General features: G+C 48.5%; 1 protein-coding gene across 1 annotated transcript; it reads right to left on the bottom strand.

Annotated features, from left to right (window-relative positions):
• Positions 1-2281: 2281 nt before the first annotated feature.
• On the bottom strand, positions 2282-20820 carry LOC119934109 (interleukin-1 alpha-like). The gene is made up of 7 exons (XM_038753507.1): positions 20746-20820; positions 8656-8717; positions 8101-8149; positions 7126-7345; positions 5449-5613; positions 3320-3456; positions 2282-2473 (listed from the first exon to the last, which is right to left on the bottom strand). The coding sequence occupies exons 1-7, from the start codon at positions 20818-20820 to the stop codon at positions 2282-2284; spliced, it is 900 nt and encodes a 299-aa protein (XP_038609435.1).
• Between the last annotated feature and the right edge of the window lie 1824 nt (positions 20821-22644).

The following is a 22644-nucleotide window of genomic DNA, read 5'->3' as shown; positions in this document are numbered from 1 at the left end:
TAGGATGAGTGATTGTACTAACATGGTAGTGGTTTGGATAGAGAAGATAGGGTGGATCTTGGCGATGTGGTGAAGGTGAGACCGGCAGGTTTTGGTGACGGATCGGATATGTGGGGTGAAAGAGAGCGGAGTTAAGGATGGCACCAAGGTTGCGGGCTTGTGAGACGGGAAGGATGGTCGTGCCGTCATCGTGATGGGAAAGTCAGGGAGAGAACAGGGTTTGGGAGGGAAGATAGGGAGCTCAGTCTTGGACGTGTTGAGTTTTAGTCGGTGGGAGGACATCCAGATGGAGATGTCCTGAAAGCAGGAGGAGATGTGAGCCTGGAGGGAGGGAGCAAGAACAGGGGAGGAGATAGAGATTTGGGTGTCATTCATGTAGAGATGATAGTTGAAGCTGTGGGAGCGAATGAGTTCACCAAGGGAGACGGAGAATAGAAGGGGACTAAGACCCCAGGAGGGCCTTAGCTGAGAAAGGCCAGTTTGGGTCAGGTTGAACCACAAGTCCACAGAGTCCCAAGCAGGAATAGATGCTGAGGGCCCCTCACCTCCCCCTTTCCCCCGAGTCTCACAACAGCCTCTTCAGCCCCACCGAGCCTCCGAGCACAGCACCATAATCTTCCAATATGAAGGACAACAGTGCACACAATTGTGTAGGACCATAGTTCAATAACAATTTAAAAAATCCCTCACGAGTCGAGGGGGCGGAATGTGAGCCACTCTTCTGAAACGGCACCTCACCCCGAGCCTCCTGAAAGCTTTGTCCAAAGAATCTCATGCATCTTCTCCTAACTCCAGCTGAGGCAGCAGGGACGAGAAAGGACGTATTCTTCCCGTATTTAACCGAGGCTCAGGGGCCTGAGGGTGGCAGGGTGACTCAAGAGGCTAAGCTACTGCTGAGAAGACCTGAGGCATTCAGTCCCCACCCTGTCCGTCCCTGAGTCACATACTAGATCTAAGCATCACGTGGCGAAGCAAATTCCATCCGTTTCTTCATGGTGGGCACAGTCCCATCCTTGAAGGTGTGGATTGGTCACAGGTATTTCTTAGCAACCAGGAGCCTGGTCTGCTCTATTTGGGCAGCCAGAGGGTGAGGTTGCGTCTTTCTCTGAGCTTCTCATGTTGCCAACTTGGACTTCCCAAGCGCTTAGTACAGTGCTCTGCACACAGTAAGCGCTCAATAAATACGATTGAATGAGTAGCCCATGAGTGTCTGACCTGACAGGTGATTTGCAGTGGGAATGATCATCCTGGCCCGGGGGCAACCGCGAGCTAGTGGGGCTGGAGGGTCAGCGATGCATGACTGATCAGGTGAACACCGAGATCTGATGACCTCCCGTGAGCTTGTTCGTTGAAGAATGTGACAGAGCTTGTCTTGTGTGGGAGACTTCGCTCCCCCTGGGGTGGGCTCCGTGACTCCAGGTTTGTTTCTTAATCCCTCAACCCTGTTAGATTGTAGGCCTCCTGAAGGAGGTATCGAGTCTAACGCTATTGTAGTCTTCCAAAGTGCTTAGTACGGTGCTCTTCCAGGGCGCTCAACCCATACTTTCAAGCGATTGACTTGAGTAACCGCTCCGGGCCTAATTTAATCCTGGGGGAGAGCGGTAGTGGTGACAGTGTTTATTAAATGCCCACTAAATTAAATTAAATGCTTACATGAGAAGCAGCATAGCTTAGTGGAAAGAGCCCAGGCTTGGGAGTCGGAGGTCATGGGTTCTAATCCCGGCTCCGCCACTTGTCTGCTGTGTGACTTTGGGCAAGTCACTTAACTTCTCTGTGCCTCAGTTACCTCATCTGTAAAATGGGGATTAAGACTGTGAGCCCCACGTGGGATAACCTGATTACCTGGTATCTACCCCAGCACTTAGAACAGTGCTTGGGACATAGTAAGTGCTTAATGAATACCATCATTAGTATTATTATTACTATGTGCCAAGCACTGTACTAAGCACTGGGAACTAAGTACACAGGGGAGATCGAGACAGAGCTCTCAAAGAGCTCACAGTCACGGACCCTATGATGATTTGTCCTCTAGAAGGACGAGTTTTTAGCTGGCCAACGGACGATCTAAAATAACTAAGCCACCACAGGTGTGATAAATCAGTGGATCTTCTAGATCCTGCCCCCTTCTGCCGAGGGTAAAACTCATTGAGTATTATGAAATCCCCCCTTCAAAGCCATGTGAGTGGCACTAAGATCCGGGGGAAGGGTTCTGGTCTTCATGTACTTAGTACATACCATTACTGCTCACTGGCAGAGGTTTCAGCCCCCTGGGGGGTGGGCTTCAAATGTAGAAGTCAGTGATGAACTCCTCGCCCCGATGGTTTGTCACGAGGAGAGGCTCATTTTCTTTGTACGTCCCGAGGAACCAGTCGGGGTAGGCGGCCGAGTTGAAGTTATGGGTGGTCCCGCTCTGGCCCCAGAGGAAGAGGTGGTTTTCGTGTCTGCCGATGGTCTGTTGTGGGCCTGGCATCGACTAGAGGGAAGAGAGCAGAGGCTTGTTGGCGGCCAAGAGGAGGCTGGAAGGGGAGGAGGAATCCCGTTCCTTGCGGGAAGGTCCCCTGTACTGCGGACTGGGCGAGTCTAGCCAAGGGACCAAATGCTCCTGGAGCGTGGGGACTGTTTTTCACCAGACCAGGGAGCTCAGGGGAGGTCGTGGAGAGGGGACCCTATTAGCCCCAGGGGGTCCCCAGGAGGCCACGAGGTTGGGGGAGTGGTTAACTGGTCCTGCCTGGTCTTGCAGGAGAGTGAAACCAGTCAGTCAACGTTATTTACTGAGCACTTACTGTGTGCAGAGCACTGTACTAAGCGCTTGGGAGAATGCACAGTAACAATAAGAACATTCCCTGCCTGCAACAAACTTGCAGTCTAGAGGGTAGGAGACCAGGAGTAGTCATTCAAGTGAGGGTGGAAGGTAGGCTGAAATCAGAATTCAGTATCCCCTCGCATATATGTCCCCGCCAACATGAGAAGCACGTTGAGAAGCAGAACTTAGAACAGTAGTAGAAGTAGAGAAGCAGCGTGGCTCAATGGAAAGAGCATGGGCTTGGACGTCAGAGGCCATGGGTTCAAATCCCGGCTCCACCAGTTGTCAGCTGGGTGACTTGGGCAAGTCATTTAACTTCTCTGTGCCTCAGTTCCCTCATCTGTAAAATGGGGATTAAGACTGTGAGCCCCCCCCGGGACAACCTGATCACCTTGTATCCTCCCCAGCGCTTAGAACAGTGCTTTGTGCATAATAAGTGCTTAATAAATGCCATCATTATTATTATTAACATCACAGCTCGGGCTCTTGTCCGTAGTGGGCCAGGGGTCTGCTCACCTTCAGCTCCAGCTTCTTGGTTTCCTTTTCGTCCTTCACACTCAAGAACAGCTGTTTATTTTTCTCTTGTCCTTGGACACTGAGAGTCACATGTACAGAGGTTCCAGAAGGCACGTAAATGGCCATTTCAAATTTCACTGGGAAAAGAGAGGGCAAGGGGTGACGACGTGAATGCACACTATCGACTACTGTTTCTGTCTCCTCACTAATCTCCCTACTTGCAGTCTCTCCCTTCTTCGGTCCATACTGCATTCTGCTTCCTGGATCGTCTTCCTAAAACATTTTTTATTTTTATTTCTTTAATGGAACTGCCAGGTGCTTACTATGTGCCAAGCAGTGTTCTAAGCACTGGGGTAGATACAAGTTAATCAGGTTGGACGCAGTCCCTGTCCCACACGGGGCTCACATTTTTAGTACAGGGGGCGTATGATTTAATCCCCATTTTACAGATGAGGTAACTGAGGCACAGCCAAGACTTGCCCAAGGTCACACAGCAGAAACATGGCAAAGCCGGGATTAGAACTCAGGTGCTCTAACTTCCAGGTGTGTGCTCTTTCCACTGGGACACTGTTCAGTATAAATCTCTCCACTCCCCCAAACCCTCCAGTGGCTACCCCATTTCCCACTGCATCGAGCTGAAACTCTTTGAAACTCCTGCTCTGTCCTTCCCACCTATCTGCTCTCTTCACCCACTATTCCCCAGCTCAGGTTTTCCACTCCTTCCAAACTAACCTCTCTCTAGACTCTCACCTCCCCTTTCTTGCACTCTTCCCCTTGCCTGGGACTCCCTCCTCCTTCAAATCCATCGGAGCCCTTTTGTTGCCAAAATCCCACCTCCTCCTTGAAACACTTCCCAGTGAATTCCCCTCCGCATTAAGTCGTGTTAACCCAACACTTGTAGCATTTGGAAATATATTGATCTCCTTTCACTGCTTATTTATTCACCCCTTCACCTCTTCTTGCGAATAATATCTGTCTATCTGTCTCCCCATTTTAGACCGTAAACTCCGAGAGGGTAGGCACCGTGTCTCTTGTTTTGGGTACGTGTTCCCAAGGACTTAGATCAGTGCTCTGTTCATACTAAAAACTATTATTAGGCTCAGAGGAAGGTCCTGACAAAAGAGGGAGGGAATATCACGATGGAAAGACTTTTCCCTGTAATTTATTGATTTATATTAATGTCTGTCGCCCCTTCTAGGCTGTAAGCTCGTTGTGGGCAGAGAGTGTGTCTGTATATTATTGTATTGTACTCTCCCAACTTTTAGTGCAGTGCTCTGCACAAAGTAAGCACTCAATTGACTGACTGTTCTGGTTCTTCAGGTACCTGTCTGCTGTTCCCCGCTTATTGACAGAGCTGACAGAGACCAGAAAGGAATGGGTGAGAACTTCAGTGTGCTGGGAGGCAGGGGCCTGGCTTCCAGCAGACCTCATGGGCCAAGCACAGCAGCCCCCCAATCAATCAATCGTATTTATTGAGCGCTTACTGTGTGAAGAGCACTGTACTAAGCGCTTGGGAAGTACAAGTTGGCAACATATAGAGACAGTCCCTACCCAACAGTGGGCTCACAGTCTAATCTGCCTCTCGGCTTCTGGCCCGGCTGAGGGAGGAGGGGACGTGGGAGGGAAAAGTCTGTGAAGGACCTCTCATAGTAGTGCCGAATGTCGCCACGTGCTCTGAGGTTGGGCTCGTCAGCGGGGTCACGTGGGAATTCCCACTGGCAGACTTGCCTAATTCGCCCCCTTCCCTGGAGAAATCCTGGTTTCCCTAAGCTTCCTGTTGAGGCTGGAAGCCACTTATTTCCTTCTTGGGTTCTTGACTAATGGACTCGGGGCCTTCTAAATAGCCAGGGGTCATAGCCATTAGCTGGAGGTTCCCTCTCTTCTGGAAATGGCACCTTCTTAACAAAGGATTGAGTTTATTCGCGGGCGAAACCTTGGCTTCACTGTAGGAAGCCGAGGCTGGTGGCGGGGGTGGTGGAGCTGGGGTGGTGCATGGGGAATTCTGGAAAAGCTGTTTGTTATCTAACTTCCTCCAGGGCATCCTCTCCCCTGGACTCAGGGAGAGGGTAGAGCCAGGGGCCAGCCTGAAGAAAGGAACGAAGGTAGAGGATAGGGGGTGGCGGCCTTACCTTTCTGGGTTTCACCTTGGAAGCTGTGAACAATGAGCTCGGGAAAGTCGAGGTACATGCTTCGACCGTCAATGTCGGTCAGAGTGATGGATTTCGTTCTGAGGAGCATCAGCTCATCAGGGAGGCTCTGGTAGGTGACGGACCTTAAGGTACGGTCAATGGTTTCTGAAAGGCGAACGTACACACCAGTCGATCCCCTTGAACAGTGGAGGCCATCAGCTGCACCGAGATCACCTGGGGACTGGTCCCGCTTCTCTCTGAACTCATTCCTGGCTCTGGGAGTGACTCTGTTCTGTCAAATGCCATTCAGCTTCAAATGACCAGGGGTTAGGGAAGGGATGGAGAAAGGAGAGATTGGGGGGTGCTGATCTCTAAATCTGGGGACAACCAGCATATAGTTCCTCCAGGGGTCCTGTGGCCTCTGTCAGAGACAGAGTCTTGGACAGAATGGAGGCGGGAGTCCGGCCCAGTGTGGCGTTACACACGTTCTTGCGTTCTAAAAGATTCCACCAAAAACCTCCTCCTTACCTTTCCCAACTTGTTACTGCCTGTAATCTAGACTATAAGCTCACTGTGGGCAGGGAATGCGTCTACCAACTCTGTTGTATTTTACATTCCCAAGTGCTCAGGGCAGTGTTCTGCACACAATAAGCACCCATTGATGATGATGATGACGATTAGTGTATTTAAGTACTTACTATGTGTCAATCACCATTTTAAGAGCTGGGGTAGATATATGTTAATCAGGTCAGACACAGTCCCTGTTTCACGTGGGTCACATAGCCAAAGCGGGATGGAGAGCAGGCATCAAATCACCATTTTTACAGATGAGGAAACAGAGACACAGAGAAGTGAAGGGTCTTGCCCAAAATCACACAGCCAACAAGTGGTGGAGCCGGGATCAGAACCCAGGTTCTCCGGCTCCCAGTCCCTTGCTCTTTCCACTAGGTCAACTTTCTAGCGAACCCACATTTCCAGAAGAACTTGTCCTGGGAAAGTATATCAGTACCTGTGATCCCCTGGGTCTCTCAGATTGTGCTCCATTTTCTCGGGTGATTGCCTCCCTCACGTAATGTCCCACCTGCTTTTCAAGGAGGATATCAAAGACTTTTTTTTGCCACAAAGCTTCCCCTCCTTCCCTCTGATCTGGTGATTCTGATTGTTAATGCTGCAGGCCCTGATTTGCTCTCCTCTTCTTTTCTTCTTCCTCACCCGGTCAGCTAGTGTCTGGCTGGTTCTAACTACATTCCATACTAAATATAGCCGTTGCCCTCCACGACAGTGGAAAAGTCACCAGGCCGGTCAGCTGACTTCCTCGGAGCCACCCGGACCGTAGGGCCGGTGGGAGCTAGGAAGTAGCGTGGTCACCGGCTGTATGGATCAGTCCAGGCGAGGAAGGAGCCGGCCAAAGTGGTACGGCGACACAGGGAGGACCCTACTTTCGCGGCCTGTCTCCTCTTCCCTTCTCCAGAAGATAGAGTCAGAGCAATTGGGAAAATTACTGTGTATGATACCCACCCTTGAGGAGGGGGGGAAAAATGGGTCAGTTGGCCAAGCTATCAGAGAGCTGGGATCCCACAGGTGATGTGCCCCCGTGGACGTGGTCCAGCTCCACCAGCCCAGCCCCCTTAAAGATGGGAGGGTGGGGAGGGGGACATCACTGGCCTCTGCCCTTACCTTCCTTCTTGAAGTTGATGATGGTCTCCAGGTCCGTGTCAGCAATGCTTTTGAAGCTGGGACTTAGCCGTCTCTTCTTCATTTTCCCCCTGCAAGTTTTCTCTGTCACGCTGTTCTGGAAGTTCACCCTCTGAACTATCTTAGTGACCTTTCGAGGCAGGTCCATGGTGCCCAGGCTCTCCCTCAGATGCCCACTAGAGCATGTCTCGTAGAAGGAGTCCTGTGGGGAGAGGAGAGTGGCGATTCTGAGCTGCTGCCCTGGGGCACCAACTTCCCTCTTCCTCTTCCTTTGCTCCCACAGGAGTTTCCAAGCTTAAACACATCTCAGGGGAGTTGGGCAGAGGTCAGGCATGAGTTCCTCCCTGCCTCCTCCTCCCCAATCCGCTCTCCGCCTCTTCTCCCGTGACTGACAGCTGCAACTGTGCCTGGGCCCAGGGCCCAAACCTCCACTCCTGAAACCTTACCACCCCATCGTTCTTCCTCCTCACTCTTTCTCTACCAGTGATGGTGCAGTGCCCAGTGTTGGAAGGGCTGGGGGGAGAATCCCCTCGCCCCACCCTCCCTTCACTCACATTTCATCTCTCCTCAGTCCCACATGTTCACTCTCCCCCTCTCCCTGCAGAGAAGACCCCAGGAACCCACTTCCTGAGGTGGGGGTGCCAGTCGGAAGCATCCCCTCGCCACCCTCTGAGAGGCTGCCGTGGAATTTCATGCAAAAAACCTCAGGGTACTTCCTCCCTGTCACTTGCTTCTTGGAGCCAAGTTCTGAGTCTTCTCAGTCCCAATTATTCCCCAGAATTCAGAAGTTCATAGTTGGGAGGAGGGGGCCGGGGAATCCTCAGGGCTCCAGGCCTTGAGACCCCAGAGAATTCTCCAGGAGAGGATGCAGTGGGCACCGCCTGACATTATCATGAAGGTCCATTATAACCTCCCCGGACCCTGCCGTCCTGTGAGCCCGACACCCCCGGACGTTACCTGGCTTTGAGCGATGGGGTCCGAATCAATGACAGACTCCTCGTTTTCACTGTGAAATCAAAAGGACACAGCCGCTCTTCATTCTGCCGGCCACTCTCCCACCCCGGTTTTGCAGCATCCATGGTTAGCAGTCTTAGGCTGCCTTTGCTTCGGCAGCCAACTCTCCCCAGGTTGTACTTACTCCAGCTTTGGGTCAGAAAAATCTTTAGTTCGAGAAGCCCCCTGAGGGACTGGGGCCATGTCTAATTCCCACCTGGGAATTGTTTCCCAGCGCTTAGTATAGCCCTCTGCCTGCAGTAAGCACCTAACAGGTACGATTAGCTCACAACAGAGTGCTTACAAAGCCTGGCGCGGACTCCTTCTCTTCCGAGCATCTCGTCCGTGTTAGGCGGAGGGTTCGGCCAGGCACCCACACCCAGGAGTGTCCCTGGGATCCCCTGCGATCAATCCATCCATCAATACAAGGACATCTATCTCTAGGTGCCCCCTCCCTGACACCCACAAAGCCCCACCTGAGGACCTTCTACAGACTAGCCTCCTCCGCCCGGAGTTTACCTGTAGCAGCTCAGGTCAGCAAACAAGTCCGGGACCCGCGCCATCACTGCGCGGGCGTTTGCCTGTGGGAGGGACAGCACACATGCAATCAGCCCAGCCAGCTCCCAGGCACAGCTAATATCCGTGGCAATGCCTCGCAGCCTTTTTTGGCTACGCTGGGTGCCGGGAATGTTTTTTTTTTCCTTTCTCGTGAATCCCAAGCAGAGTTGAAGCGGGGTCAGACACGAGCCTGTAGGCTGTTCACATGCCTGGAGTCCCTCAAGGGGAAATCCAGACCCTTCTCTCCCCAGGAGGACAAGGCGGGGCGGGGAGATCAACATCCATAACAGCAGCAGGATGTGTCCTGAACCCCCTGCTGGGCTCAGACCACTGACCAGGATCTTTCAAGAGAATTAGGGAACCCCTGCCCTCGAGGAGCTTACTGTCAGGCATAAATTGGCAAATGAATCACGATGACAAGCATGGAAGGAGCTGGTCTAAGGAATAGCGAGGAGGAAAAGAAGAGAGGCAGATGGATATGTAGATCTCATTTCAGATCAACCAGTTCCCAGCCCAGACAGAGTTGTGAACAAAGATGGGATAGCGATAATACCTGTGTTAGGGTGTCACCTCCTTTGCCTCACTCTGGTTGTTGGCCAATGATGTCCTGGCTTTCCACCGTGCACCCTGCCTTTATTCACCCCATATGGGGAGTGGCGAACGGAGTGACTAATGGCTTTGCCTTCCAATAAGAAGCTGGAATCTCTACTCACTCAAAGACCCATGGGCCGCGACCCAAATAGAGGGTGGGGTAGAAATGCAGAGGCATAAACCTCCCCTGCTGCCCATGTTCTAAGATGCAGAGATTTGAGCAGTTGCAAGGGTGACCGGGGTTTTGTGGCCCATCAGAGGCTAGAAATGAACCCCGGAGCGGAGGGAATCCTGAGAAACTGGGGCTCAATCAACTCAGGGCAGGGCACGGAGTTGCTCATGCGGTTAGCTACATGGAGTCAGTCACTTACTGAGATAGAGAAACAGCGTGGCTCAGTGGAAAGAGCACGGGCTCTGGAGTCAGAGGTCATGGGTTCAAATCCCTGCTCCTGCAATTATCAGCTGCGTGACTTTGGGCAAGTCACTTCTCTGTGCCTCAGTTACCTCGTCTGCAAAATGGGGATGAAGACTGTGAGCCCCCCGTGGGACCATCTGATCACCTTGTAACCTCCCCAGTGCTTAGAACAGTGCTCTGCATTCATTCATTCATTCAATCGTATTTATTGAGCGCTTACTGTGTGCAGAGCACTGGACTAAGTGCTTGGGAAGTACAAGTTGGCAACATATAGAGACGGTCCCTACCCAACAGTGGGCTCACAGTCTGCACATAGTAAGCGCTTAACAAATGCCATTATTATCATTATTATTATTATTATTATTATAGCACTGTACTGATTCCCAGGCCTGTGCTCTATCCACTATGTCATGCTGCTTCTCAATTTCTCCTGTTCTTTGGTTTGCTATTGTGCCTGTCCACCGTACGTGACGCCCTGGGTGATTCTTTGGTCAGAAACCTCCCCAGCTGACGGGGAGAGCTGGGAAATGAGAAGCAGCGTGGCTCAGCGGAAAGAGCCCGGGCTTGGGAGTCAGAGGTCATGAGTTCTCATCCCGGCTCCGCCGCTTGTCAGAAGTGTGACTTTGGGCAAGTCACTTCACTTCTCTGTGCCCCAGTTCCCTCATCTGTAAAATGGGATTAAAATTTGTGAGCCCCACGTGGGACAACCTGATCACCTTGTATCCTCCCCAGCGCTTAGAACAGTGCTTTGCACATAGTAAGCGCTTAACAAATACCAAAATTATTGAATTATTATTATGTGTGACTTTGGGCAAGTCACTTAACTTCTCTGTGCCTCATTTACCTCGTCTGTAAAATGGGAATTAAGATTTGTGAGCCCCACGTGGGACAACCTGATCACCTTGTATCCTCCCCAGCGCTTAGAACAGTGCTTTGCACATAGTAAGCGCTTAACAAATACCAAAATTATTGAATTATTATTATGTGTGACTTTGGGCAAGTCACTTAACTTCTCTATGCCCCAGTTCCCTCATCTGTAAAATGGGGATTAAGATTTGTGAGCCCCACGTGGGACAACCTGATCACCTTGTATCCTCCCCAGCGCTTAGAACAGTGCTTTGCACATAGTAAGCACTTAACAAATACCAAAATTATTGAATTATTATTATGTGTGACTTTGGGCAAGTCACTTAACTTCTCTGTGCCTCAGTTACCTCATCTGTAAAATGGGGATTAAGATTTGTGAGCCCCACATGGGACAACCTGATCACCCTGTATCCTCCCCAGCGCTTAGAACAGTGCTTTGCACATAGTAAGCGCTTAACAAATACCAAAATTATTGAATTATTATTATGTGTGACTTTGGGCAAGTCACTTAACTTCTCTATGCCCCAGTTCCCTCATCTGTAAAACGGGGATTAAGATTTGTGAGCCCCACGTGGGACAACCTGATCACTTTGTATCCTCCCCAGAGCTTAGAACAGTGCTTTGCACATAGTAAGCACTTAACAAATACCAAAATTATTGAATTATTATTATGTGTGACTTTGGGCAAGTCACTTAACTTCTCTGTGCCTCAGTTACCTCATCTGTAAAATGGGGATTAAGATTTGTGAGCCCCACATGGGACAACCTGATCACCTTGTATCCTCCCCAGCGCTTAGAACAGTGCTTTGCACATAGTAAGCGCTTAACAAATACCAAAATTATTGAACTATTATTATGTGTGACTTTGGGCAAGTCACTTAACTTCTCTATGCCGCAGTTACTTCATCTGTAAAATGGGATTAAGATTTGTGAGCCCCACGTGGGACAACCTGATCACCTTGTATCCTCCCCAGCGCTTAGAACAGTGCTTTGCACATAGTAAGCGCTTAACAAATACCAAAATTATTGAATTATTATTATGTGTGGCTTTGGGCAAGTCACTTAACTTCTCTGCGCCTCAGTTACCTCATCTGTAAAATGGGGATTAAGATTTGTGAGCCCCACGTGGGACAACCTGATCACCTTGTATCCTCTCCAGCGCTTAGAACAGTGCTTTGCACATAGTAAGCACTTAACAAATACCAAAATTATTAAATTATTAAATGATTGCCAAGTCCAGGTGAAGCCTCTGACCCAGAGGAGCACATAATGGGGAGGAGGCACAGTTCTGTCGGGCATAGGAGGGCAAATCAGCGGGCATTCAGTCAGTCAGAGAAGCAGCGTGGCTCAGTGGAAAGAGCACAGGCTTGGGAGTGAGTCAGAGATCATGAGTTCAAATCTCGGCTCTGCCAATTGTCAGCTGTGTGACTTTGGGCAAGTCACTTAACTTCTCTGTGCCTCAGTTACCTCATCTGTAAATTGGGGATGAAGACTGTGAGCCCCACGTGGGATAACCTGATTACCTTGTATCCACCCCAGCGCTTAGAACAGTGCTTTGCACGTAGTAAGGGCTTAACAAATGCCATTATTATTATTAGTGGAAATAGCGTGAGTTAGCCCCATGTGGGAAATAGACTGTCTGACCTGATTAGTATATATCTACCCCAGCGCTTAATGCAGGGTCTGGCACATAGTAAGCACTTAACAAATGCCACTAAAAAATAAATCAATAAATGGTATGTATTGAATGCTTGCTCTTTGCAGAACACTGTACTGAATGCTTCCTGCCTACAGACCTTAGAGAAACAGTGTGGCCTAGTGGCAAGAGCACAGGCTTGAGAGTCAGAGGATGTGGGTTCTAATCCCGGCTCCATCACTTGCTTGCTGTGTGACCTTGGGCAAGTCACTTCACTTCTCTGTGCCTCAGTTACCTCATCTGTAAAATGGGGTTTAAGATTGTGAGCCCCACATGGGACAACCTTATTACCTTGTAACTACCCCAGTTCTTACAACAGTGGTTGGCGCATAGTAAGTGCTTAACAAATACCACAATTATTGCTATTATTATTATTATTATTATTGGACCCACTGGCAGCCCCCAACACAGCCACGCCCAGGCCTGATTCAAGACAAAATGAGATGTCCTTCAATCACTCAATCAATCAATTAATTGTATTTTTTGAGCACTTCTGTGTGCAGAGCACTGTACTAAGCACTTGGGAGAGTATGATATAACAATTCCTTGGGAAAGTTGTTTCGAACCGAAATGTTTTCAAGGCAAGAACAACTGGCTAAAAATCATGACGGTTTCTAGGCTGCCCCGAAGAAATAGATGAAGTGTCCCCTCTTTGGCAACTCAGGAAACTCTTCACTTCCAGCGTCAGCCACCACACCCACATTAGCAATGTGAATCTGGCCCTTGGGAGAATTTCCAAATTCCCAGCTGTATTTTGGTAGGGAAAAGGTCGACCCTCTAGATTTTAAGCTCGCTGTGGGCAGGGAATGTGTCTGTTACATTGTTGTGTCATACTCTTCCAAGTGCTTAGCACAGTGTGCTGCACACAATAAGCACTCAATAAATATGATTGATTGATTGACCAGAGAAGGGACCAGAAAGGGTGACGCAGGCCTTCAGCAGGATAGAGCTGTTTAAGTATGAGGACTCAAATGGTTCTTCCTTCCTCTCCCCCTCGCCCCCCTCTCCATCCCCCCATCTTACCTCCTTCCCTTCCCCACAGCACCTGTATATATGTATATATGGTTGTACATATTTATTACTCTATTTATTTATTTATTTATTTATTTTACTTGTACATTTCTATCCTATTTATTTTATTTTGTTGGTCTGTTTGGTTCTGTTCTCTGTCTCCCCCTTTTAGACTGTGAGCCCACTGTTGGGTAGGGACTGTCTCTATGTGTTGCCAATTTGTACTTCCCAAGCGCTTAGTACAGTGCTCTGCACATAGTAAGCGCTCAATAAATACGATTGATTGATTGATTGATTGATTCTGTAATCAATCAATCGTATTTATTGAGCGCTTACTGTGTGCAGAGCACTGTACTAAGCGCTGGCAACGTATAGAGACAGTCCCTACCCAACAGTGGGCTCAAAGTCTAGAAGGGGGTATTTGTTAAGCGTTTACTATGTGCCAAGCACTTTTCTAAGCACCAGGGTAGATACAGGGTAATCAGATTGTCCCACGTGGGCTCACGGTCTTCATCCCCATTTTACAGATGAGGTAACTGAGACCCAGTGACTTGCTCAAGGTCATACAGCTGACAAGTGGCGGAGCCGGCGTTAGAAACCCACGTCCTCTGAGTCCCAAGCCCATGGTCTTGCCACCAAGCCACGCTGCTTCTCACTAAGCCACGCTGGTTCTGAGTCTTCAGTCCGGAGAGACTAAGATTGAGAGATGACAGGACTGAATTTTACAACCGTGAAAGGCGAGGACAAGGTGAACGCGGAACTGCTGTTCTCCAAATCCCTTAATACATTAGAGCTTGAGAGTGGCAGGTTCAAAACAGACAAGGAAATGCCTCTCCTCCCAGCAAGAGCTTAGTGTATGGAATTTGTATCCACGGGCAATTGTCCCGTCGACTGTCTCAGCAGGTTTCAGTGGGGTTTGGATGACTTCATGGGCGAGCAGCCCGTGCTGGGTCACTGGGGGAGAATCAGAGGGGAGATCAGGGCTGTTGGATGGTCAACTGATCAATCAATTGTATTAATTGAGCACCTACTGTGTGCAGAGCACTATTCTAAGCGCTAAGGAGTGTCCAATATGACAGAGGTGGTGGACACATTCCCTGCCCACAAGCTTATAATCTAGAGGGACATGGACTGTGTCCAATTTGATCGGCCTATATCTACCCCAGCGCTTAGTACAGTGCCTGGAACCCAGTAAGCACGTAACAACTACCATTAAAAGAAAAAGGTTGTTATGTTCTTCCTTCTAGCCGATGACATTTCTCCTGCATTACTTCCATCACGAACCTTTAGCACTTACGTACTCGTCTTATCTACTCAATTATTTCCTCCTATCTAATATCAACATCTCTCCCCTATTAGACTACGAGTTCCTCAAGGGGAGGGATCATGTCTTCTAATTTTATTGTACTATCCAAAGCGTTTGGCACAGTGGTCTGCACACTCTAGGTGCTCAATAGATACTATTGATCCCTGTCCTCTTTTAAAGCTTTCTGTGACCATGGAGAATGAGTATCTCCTGGAGGGAGAGTTGTTATGTTACTCCATAGCCTTCCCTTCAAATCATACAATTCTTCTGTCCTTTCCTCAGTGGCCTGTTTTCCATTCTTGCAATCATATCACTCCTCTTCTTTAGACTCACTCCTGTTTCTCCAAACCCTGTTTAAAACACAATGATCACCACTGGACCAAAAGCAGTATGCTTATAGAGTACTCAATAATACTCTACACAGAACAGTATAAGAAGCTTATTTTCTGACCCTGGATGTCAAACTCTTGTTAGTTCATCCCTATGCTAAAGTGGCTTTTTAAAAAACAGCCTAACCTTTGTCACTCATTTTTCGGATTATGGTCAGCTCTGATCCCCGCAGCTCTTTTTCTGTTGGGATGGGGTGTTTCTATTCTTGCCCCATCCTGCATTTATGCCTCTTTTTTATGGTATTTGTTCAGTGCTTGCTATGTGCCAGGCACTGTTCTAAGCACTAGGGTAGATACAAGGTAATCCCCCAATTGTCCCTTCCCATTCTTATATAATCATTGTACTGATATATCCAGTTACTTTGAATTTTAGCTTTGTCTGTTGGCAAAACCTCCCAAAATGTTATCATCCCCAAATTTGATGAGCGAGGGCAGCCTTCAAGCATCCTGATGCCCTTGTCAGAGGCAGGACGTTTGGCTGAATGGACCGTGAGGCCGATTACAATTCATTCATTCATTCAATCATATTTATTGAGCGCTTACTGGGTGCAGAGCACTGTACTAAGCGCTTGGGAAGTACAAGTTGGCAACATATAGAGACGGTCCCTACCCAACAGTGGGCTCACAGTCTAGAAAAGTGGGCTCACAGTAATGCTCATGCGCTAATGTCCTTGCTTTGGGGTAACCTGTTCGCATTTAATCATTTCCATGAAGCAGAGTAAAATGAATGAAAAATCCATCCATCAATCAGTGGTATTTATTGAAGACTTACTGTGTGCAGAGCACTGTACTAAACCCTTGGGGTGAATGCAATACAACAGAGTTGGTAGACGCCCTCCCTGTCCACAAAGAGCTTACAGTCTAGACAGAGAGACAGACATTAAAAATAAATCATGGATATGGACGTAATGACTGTGAGGGTGAGAGGGGTGAATAAAGGGCACACAGATCCCAGTGCAAGAACATCACAGAAGGGAGAGGGAAAAGTCTGTGTCTATTCAGAGTCATCTGTCAGCACCCCGTTTGTGCCTTTGGGAAGAGAAACTTTTTTCCAGTTCTTCCTGTTTGGCAACTACTATTGAAGAATCCCTTGCTTGTTCTATTTTGTTCCAACCGAATTTCCTTTCCAGCTTCAAGTTTTCTGATTTTGTCCCTACACAACCAGGCTATTCTTCTATATTTCCTTCAGTCTTCCGGTTCTCCGAATAATTCCGGGCTTGGTCAGCTTGATACTTTGTTTTCTTTACTGTCCTTCCTAATCCCATGTAATAATGTAGTTCGTTCCTGTGTCTGCAGAGTGAACCACATTTTAGGGCTTGTCCCAGCCATCCTAAACTTGCCCCTCATCCTTCGACCCGAACCTCACCAAAGTGGGGAGGGGGGTGAAACTCATTCATTCATTCAGTCGTATTTATTGAGTGCTTACTGTGTGCAGAGCGCTGTACTAAGTGCTTAGGAGAGTACATTGCAACAATAAATAGACACATTCCCTGTCCACAACGTGCTTACAATCTAGAGGCAGGGAGACAGACATTGATACAAATAAAGAAGAAGGGGAGTGTCTGCTGGAGCTCTGCCAGCAATGGTCCTCTTAGTCTACAGTGCCATGGCACGGCATTGGCACTCTGCTTTAGTCACTTTGGCAGTCGATAGATTTTTGTCTGTAAAATTCTTGCTGGTATTTCCAAGTGTGCTGAGCCCCTGCTTGCTCCCTGCACCCTGGGCCCCAGCAGGAACACCACCAGCAGGGGAGAGACTTTTCATTCATTCAGTCATTCGTATTTATTGAGCACTTACTGTGTGCAGAGCACTTTACTAAACGTGTGGGAAGTACAAGTCGGCAACATATAGAGTCGGTCCCTACCCAAGAACGGGCTCATAGTCTAGACGGGGGAGACAGGCAACAAAGCAGAACATGTAGACAAGTGTCAAAATCGTCCGAACAAATAGAATTAAAGCTATATATATATGCACATCATTAACAAAATAAATAGAATAGTAAATACGGTGCAAGTGGGACTGGGTAAAACCACCAGCGTGGCGTAGTGGATAGAGCACGGGCTTGTTAGTCGGGAGGTTACAGGTTCTAATCCCGGCTCTGCTACTTGCCTGCCGTGTGACCTTGGGCAAGTCACTTCACTTCTCTGTGCCTCAGTTACCTCATCTGAAAAATGGGGATCGAGACTGTGAGCCCCATGTGGGACAGGGTCTGTGTCCAACCCGATTTGTTTGTATCCACCCTAGCGCTTAGTACCGAGCCTGGCACATAGTAAATGCTTACCAAATGCCATTATTATTATTATTATTTTAAAAAACAGTAATAATAATAATAACCAGCTCTTCATCCCTGCAGTCTTTGGGATTGGACTGATCCACACTCACGATGGGAGACTCCTTCAACATCATCATCTGTCAGACGGGATCTTGGGGTGACGAGGGTGGGAGCCACACCCAGGATGACGTTCATTCTTCCTTTGGCAGAGTCCAGCTAGACGACTTCCAGAAGGGGATTTCCAGGACTCCGGCCTTGAGCGTGCTCAGTGGTCACTTCAGATGTTCCCATCTGGGCAAGGGCTGCTGGGAAATTCCATTCACTTGTCGGAAAATTCTGGGAATGTTATGGGCATCCCATCGGACTGGGGATTAATGTGGTTTAGTGGGATGAAGGAATGAGAAGCAGTGGAATAGCAGGGATGGAGGAAGCCAGTGTTGGCAGAAGAGCTGACACTTGTCTGCTGTGTAGCCTTGAGCAAGTCACTTCATTTCTCTGTGCCTCAGGAAACCCATCTTTAAAATGGGGATTAAGACTGTGAGCCCCATATGGGACAGGGAGTATGTCCAACCTCCAAAGAGCACGGGCTTTGGAGTCAGAGGTCATGGGTTCAAACCCCGGCTCCGCCAATTGTCAGCTGTGTGACTTTGGGCAAGTCACTTGACATCTCTGTGCCTCAGTTACCTCATCTGTAAAATGGGGATTAAGACTGTGAGCCCCCTGTGGGACAACCTGATCACCTTGTAACCTCCCCAGTGCTTTGCACACAGTAAGAACTTAATAAATGCCATCATTATTACCTTGTATCTACCCAGCACTTAGTGCAGTGCTTGGCACATAGTAAGCACTTAACAAATACCTTTAAAAAATGCTCTTTCCAACTCTTAGGAGTCTCCAGATTTTTTTTTTAAATGGCGTGTCTTAAGTGCTTACTATGTGTTAAGCACTATTCTAAGAGCTGGGGTAGAATCAAGTCAATCGGTGGGACAGAGTCCTTGTCCTACATGGGATTCACAGCCCAACTAGAAGGGAGAACAGGTATTTAATCCTCATTTTACAGATGAGGCAACTGAGGAACTGAGAAGCTAAGTGACATGTCCAAAGTCCCACAACAGGAAATGGGCAGAGGCAGGATTAGAACCCAGAACTCTCTGATTCCCAAGCCTGCACTCTTTCCACTAGGCCATGCTGCTTCTCATATGGCAGATTTCTGTCCCCCTGGCCAGACCTCCAGGGGATAGCCAATCAATCAGTCAATCAGTGATATTTACTGAACACGTACTATGGTGTCCTCAGCACTTGGGAGAGCACAATACAACAGAGTTGGTAAACCTCATTCCTGCCCACCAGGCGCTTACAGTCTAGCCCTCCTCCCCTCTGTCTTCCTCTGGCCATCCAGTTGAATTAGGGCCAGTGGTTTAATGGAAAGAGCACGGAGGACTGGTAATCTTGAGACCCGAGTTCTAGCTAGCGCCAGCTGTGCCACTGAACTGTTGAGTGACCTCAGCCAGTCATTCAGTCTGTCTGAGCCTCCCTTTCTTCATTTCATCATCATCATCATCATCAATCGTATTTATTGAGCGCTTACTGTGTGCAGAGCACTGTACTAAGCGCTTGGGAAGTACAAGTTGGCAACATATAGAGACAGTCCCTACCCAACAGTGGGCTCACAGTCTAAAAGGGGGAAAATGAGGATAAGAACCCTATGCTCCCGCCCTCTCAGATTGCAAGCCTCATTTGGGACAGGGAACGTATCCAATCAGATTATCTTGTATCTATTCTCAGTTATTAGCACAGTGCATTTGACTCAGGAAGCGCTTAACAAATGTCACAATTATTATCTAGTTGAGGGAGAGAGTTTAGGCCATCTTGTTTTTAAGAAAAACTCTTCCCTTTTGGGTTTATCTATGGAAAAGCCTTTTTGTTCTTGCTGGTTTAAAGAGACCTGCTCTGGGGTTATAAAATGGCTAGCCAGTGACCAGTGGGGGGTCTTCAGGGTTTTTTTTGGGGGGGGGACACAAGCATTTAATGCCACCCAGCAGCGACAGCCCAACTTCCAGCTGTCTGTCCAGTATCTGGTAAGGATACCACCCAGATGTCGGCGGAGAACGTGTGTGCTGACTGTTGTATTGTGCTTCCCCCAAGCATTTAGTACAGTCCACTGCACGTAGTAGGAGCTCAGTGACTACTATTGATGATGATGCTTTTAAGTCCAATAGCTTTATTTTCGGTGCCTCCCTCCACCTCAGCTCCTATCGCCAAGTCCCATGGCTCGGAAGTAGCCCGCGTGTTTGCGAGAGCCAGGGAGAGGAACGCGTTGGCTGTGGAGCGAGGGAAGGAAAGGGGTTCTCTCCAATGCCCACCCCCACCTCCGCCATGTTACACCCAGAAAATATCTATGTTCTGCGAACTTCCACCAAGAAATTTTTCACGTGTGGCCTTTTCATTCATTCCTTCAGTTGTATTTATTGAGTACTTACTGTGTGCAAAAGAACTGTACTAAGTGCTTGGGAGAGTACAGTCATTCATTCATTCATTCATTCAATCGTATTTATTGAGTGCTTACTGTGTGCAGAGCACTGTACTAAGCGCTCAATAATAATGGCATTTGTTAAGCACTTACCATGTGCAAAGCACTGTTCTAAGCGCTGGGGAGGATACAAGGTGATCAGATCAGAGAAGCAGCGTGGCTCAGTGGAAAGATCCCGGGCTTTGGAGTCGGAGGTCGTGGGTTCAAATCCCGGCTCTGCCAATTACCAGCTGTGTGACTTTGGGCAAGTCACTTCACTTCTCTGGGCCTCAGTTACCTCATCTGTAAAATGGGGATTAAGACTGTGAGCCCCCCGTGGGACAACCTGATCACCTTGTAACCTCCCCAGTGCTTAGAACAGTGCTTTGCACATAGTAAACGCTTAATAAATGCCATTATTATTATTATTATTATTATTATCAGATTGTCCCACTTGGGGAATCACAGTCTTCATCCCCATTTTACAGATGAGGTAACTGAGGCCCAGAGAAGTGACTAGCCCAAAATCACACAGCTGACAATTGGCAGAGCCAGGATTTGAACCCCTGACCCCTGACTCCCAAGCCTGGGCTCTTTCCATTGAGCCACGCGAGGCACAGTAAAAAACAATAAATGGACACATTCCTTGCACACAACGAGTCTATGGGGGAGACAGACATTAATATAAATAAATTATATGTATGTACATAAGTGCTGTGGGGCTGGGAGGGAGGATGAATAAAGGGAGCAAGTCAGGGCAGTACAGAAGAGAGTCGGAGAAGAGGAAAGAAGGGCTTAGCTAGGGAAGGCCTCTTGGAGATGTGTTTTCAATAAGGCTTTGAAGGTGGGGAGAGTAATTGTCTGTTGGATATGAGGAGGGAGGGCATTCCAGTTCAGAGGCTTCGTGACAGAAACCGTTCCTTGCATACATGTTACCCTTCGGGGTGGACAGAGGGGCGACCGGAATTCAGTGGTATCATCAGGGGTCACGCTACTCCCGGGACGATGACTGCATGTTTCGGGAAGTTTTTCCCTTGCAACTGGTGGATGTGGGTTTTCACTGAAACCATGGGGAAATCATCTGTCCCCACATTGAGTCGATTCCAGTTTGGGCCTGGGGTCCGACCTACAAACTAAGGGGAGGAGCGCAGCTGCTAGCTCTTTTTGTCTTGTCTTAGCTCTTTTAGAGCAAAGGGAAATTGGGGACACAGATTCAAGAAACATGTAAAGGAGAGGCGTGCCAGTTCAGAAGCGGAAACGGTCACTAGTCAGCAGGGCTTATTAGCTCAAGAGATTTCATTCAATCGTATTTATTGAGCGCTTACTGTGTGCAGAGCACTGTACTAAGCGCTTGGGAAGTACAAGTTGGCAACATATAGAGACGGTCCTTACCCAACAGCGGGCTCACAGTCTAGAAGAGATTTGTGTTTTAAGTATTGCAACACACTGAGTACGCTCCACAGGAACCTATGCCCCCACACCGAGTGTGCTCTGTGGAAACACGCGTTCCACCACTGGTCTGCATGGGTCGAAAGTAACTTGGGGAGATCACTATTTGCCCCGGGCCTGCGTGGGGCAGGCCTCGTGCCAAACCCTCCCTTGAAAAAGCCGACATTAGCCAAGCTCCACAACATTCATTCATTCATTCAATCGTATTTATTGAATGCTTACTGTGTGCAGAGCACCGTATTAAGCACTTGGAAAGTACAATTCAACAACAAAGACAATCCCTGCCCACAACGGGCTCACAGTCTTGAAGGGGGGAGACAGACATCAAAACAAGTAACCAGGCATCAATATAGAGTTATAGATATATACAGATATCTATCCATCTACCTCTATATATAGTTATCTATTTATATCTATATATCTAGCTATCTATATCTATCTAGATATAGATAGATAGATACATACCATGCAGAGGGTATCCGGGACCATGACATTACCTCAACCGCCCCATCGGCAGGAGCAGCTATGTTGGCTATGGGTACCCTGGGTCAGCCTAGAAGCCGTCCCAGCAAGTCCATCCTGCTTGACCAGGGTTTTCCAGCTCCCTTGAGGCCCAAATGGAGCCGCTGCTAGGTCCCTTGGTTAGTTTGCTTGCCAGGCAGGACCCGTGAACACCGTTACGAAGCGGACAACCCCATGAACTTCCTTCGACATGCTGCCAGGGTCGCCTGGTGCAGGCCCGGCCCGGGCTGAGCCGCTCTGGTACTTCCCTGGGGAAATCCAGGATGTTGGCAGGAGGAACACACCTCCTTTAGGGACTGACAGGACCAACTGGATTTCCGGGACGACTTCTTTCTCTTCAGAAAACTGAACAAGTTGGGTGTGGGGGGGAAGGAGAAGAGAGGCAACTTCAGCGGTGGAAATGGGTTCATACAGGATCCTCAGCTGGGAAACCTGAAGACTGTTTATTGATTTCTATCAATGTCTGTCTTCCCCTCTGGACTGTAAGCTCATTGTGGACAGGGAATGTATCTGTTTAATCAATCAATCAATCAATCAATCGTATTTATTGAGCGCTTACTGTGTGCAGAGCACTGTACTAAGCGCTTGGGAAGTACAAGTACAAGTTGGCAACATTGTTGGCAATATTGTTATATTGTACTCTCCCAAGCACTTAGTACAGTGCTCTGCACGCAGTAAGTGCTCAATAAATATGATCGAATGAATGAAATCCTAGGTCATTGATACCCTCCCGCCCAGCCCTTCCAGGCTTCACACTAAATAGAGCAAACTTGATTACTCAAGGAGCTGTCAATCAACCCCCGTTTCTGCTCAAATTAGCCCTACAATTAAGTCCTCTTTTCCCCGACTCCTTCCTTCAGCGTCATCGATTCGCTTGGATCTTTAGCGTCAATCCCACGGTGCTTACATACGTATCTGTAATT

The sequence above is a fragment of the Tachyglossus aculeatus genome, chromosome 11, assembly GCF_015852505.1.
Source record: "Tachyglossus aculeatus isolate mTacAcu1 chromosome 11, mTacAcu1.pri, whole genome shotgun sequence".
In the NCBI taxonomy this organism is placed as follows: Eukaryota; Metazoa; Chordata; class Mammalia; order Monotremata; family Tachyglossidae; genus Tachyglossus; species Tachyglossus aculeatus.
Note: the sequence above shows the minus strand (reverse complement) of the source record. Positions and strands in the feature narration are given on the sequence as shown.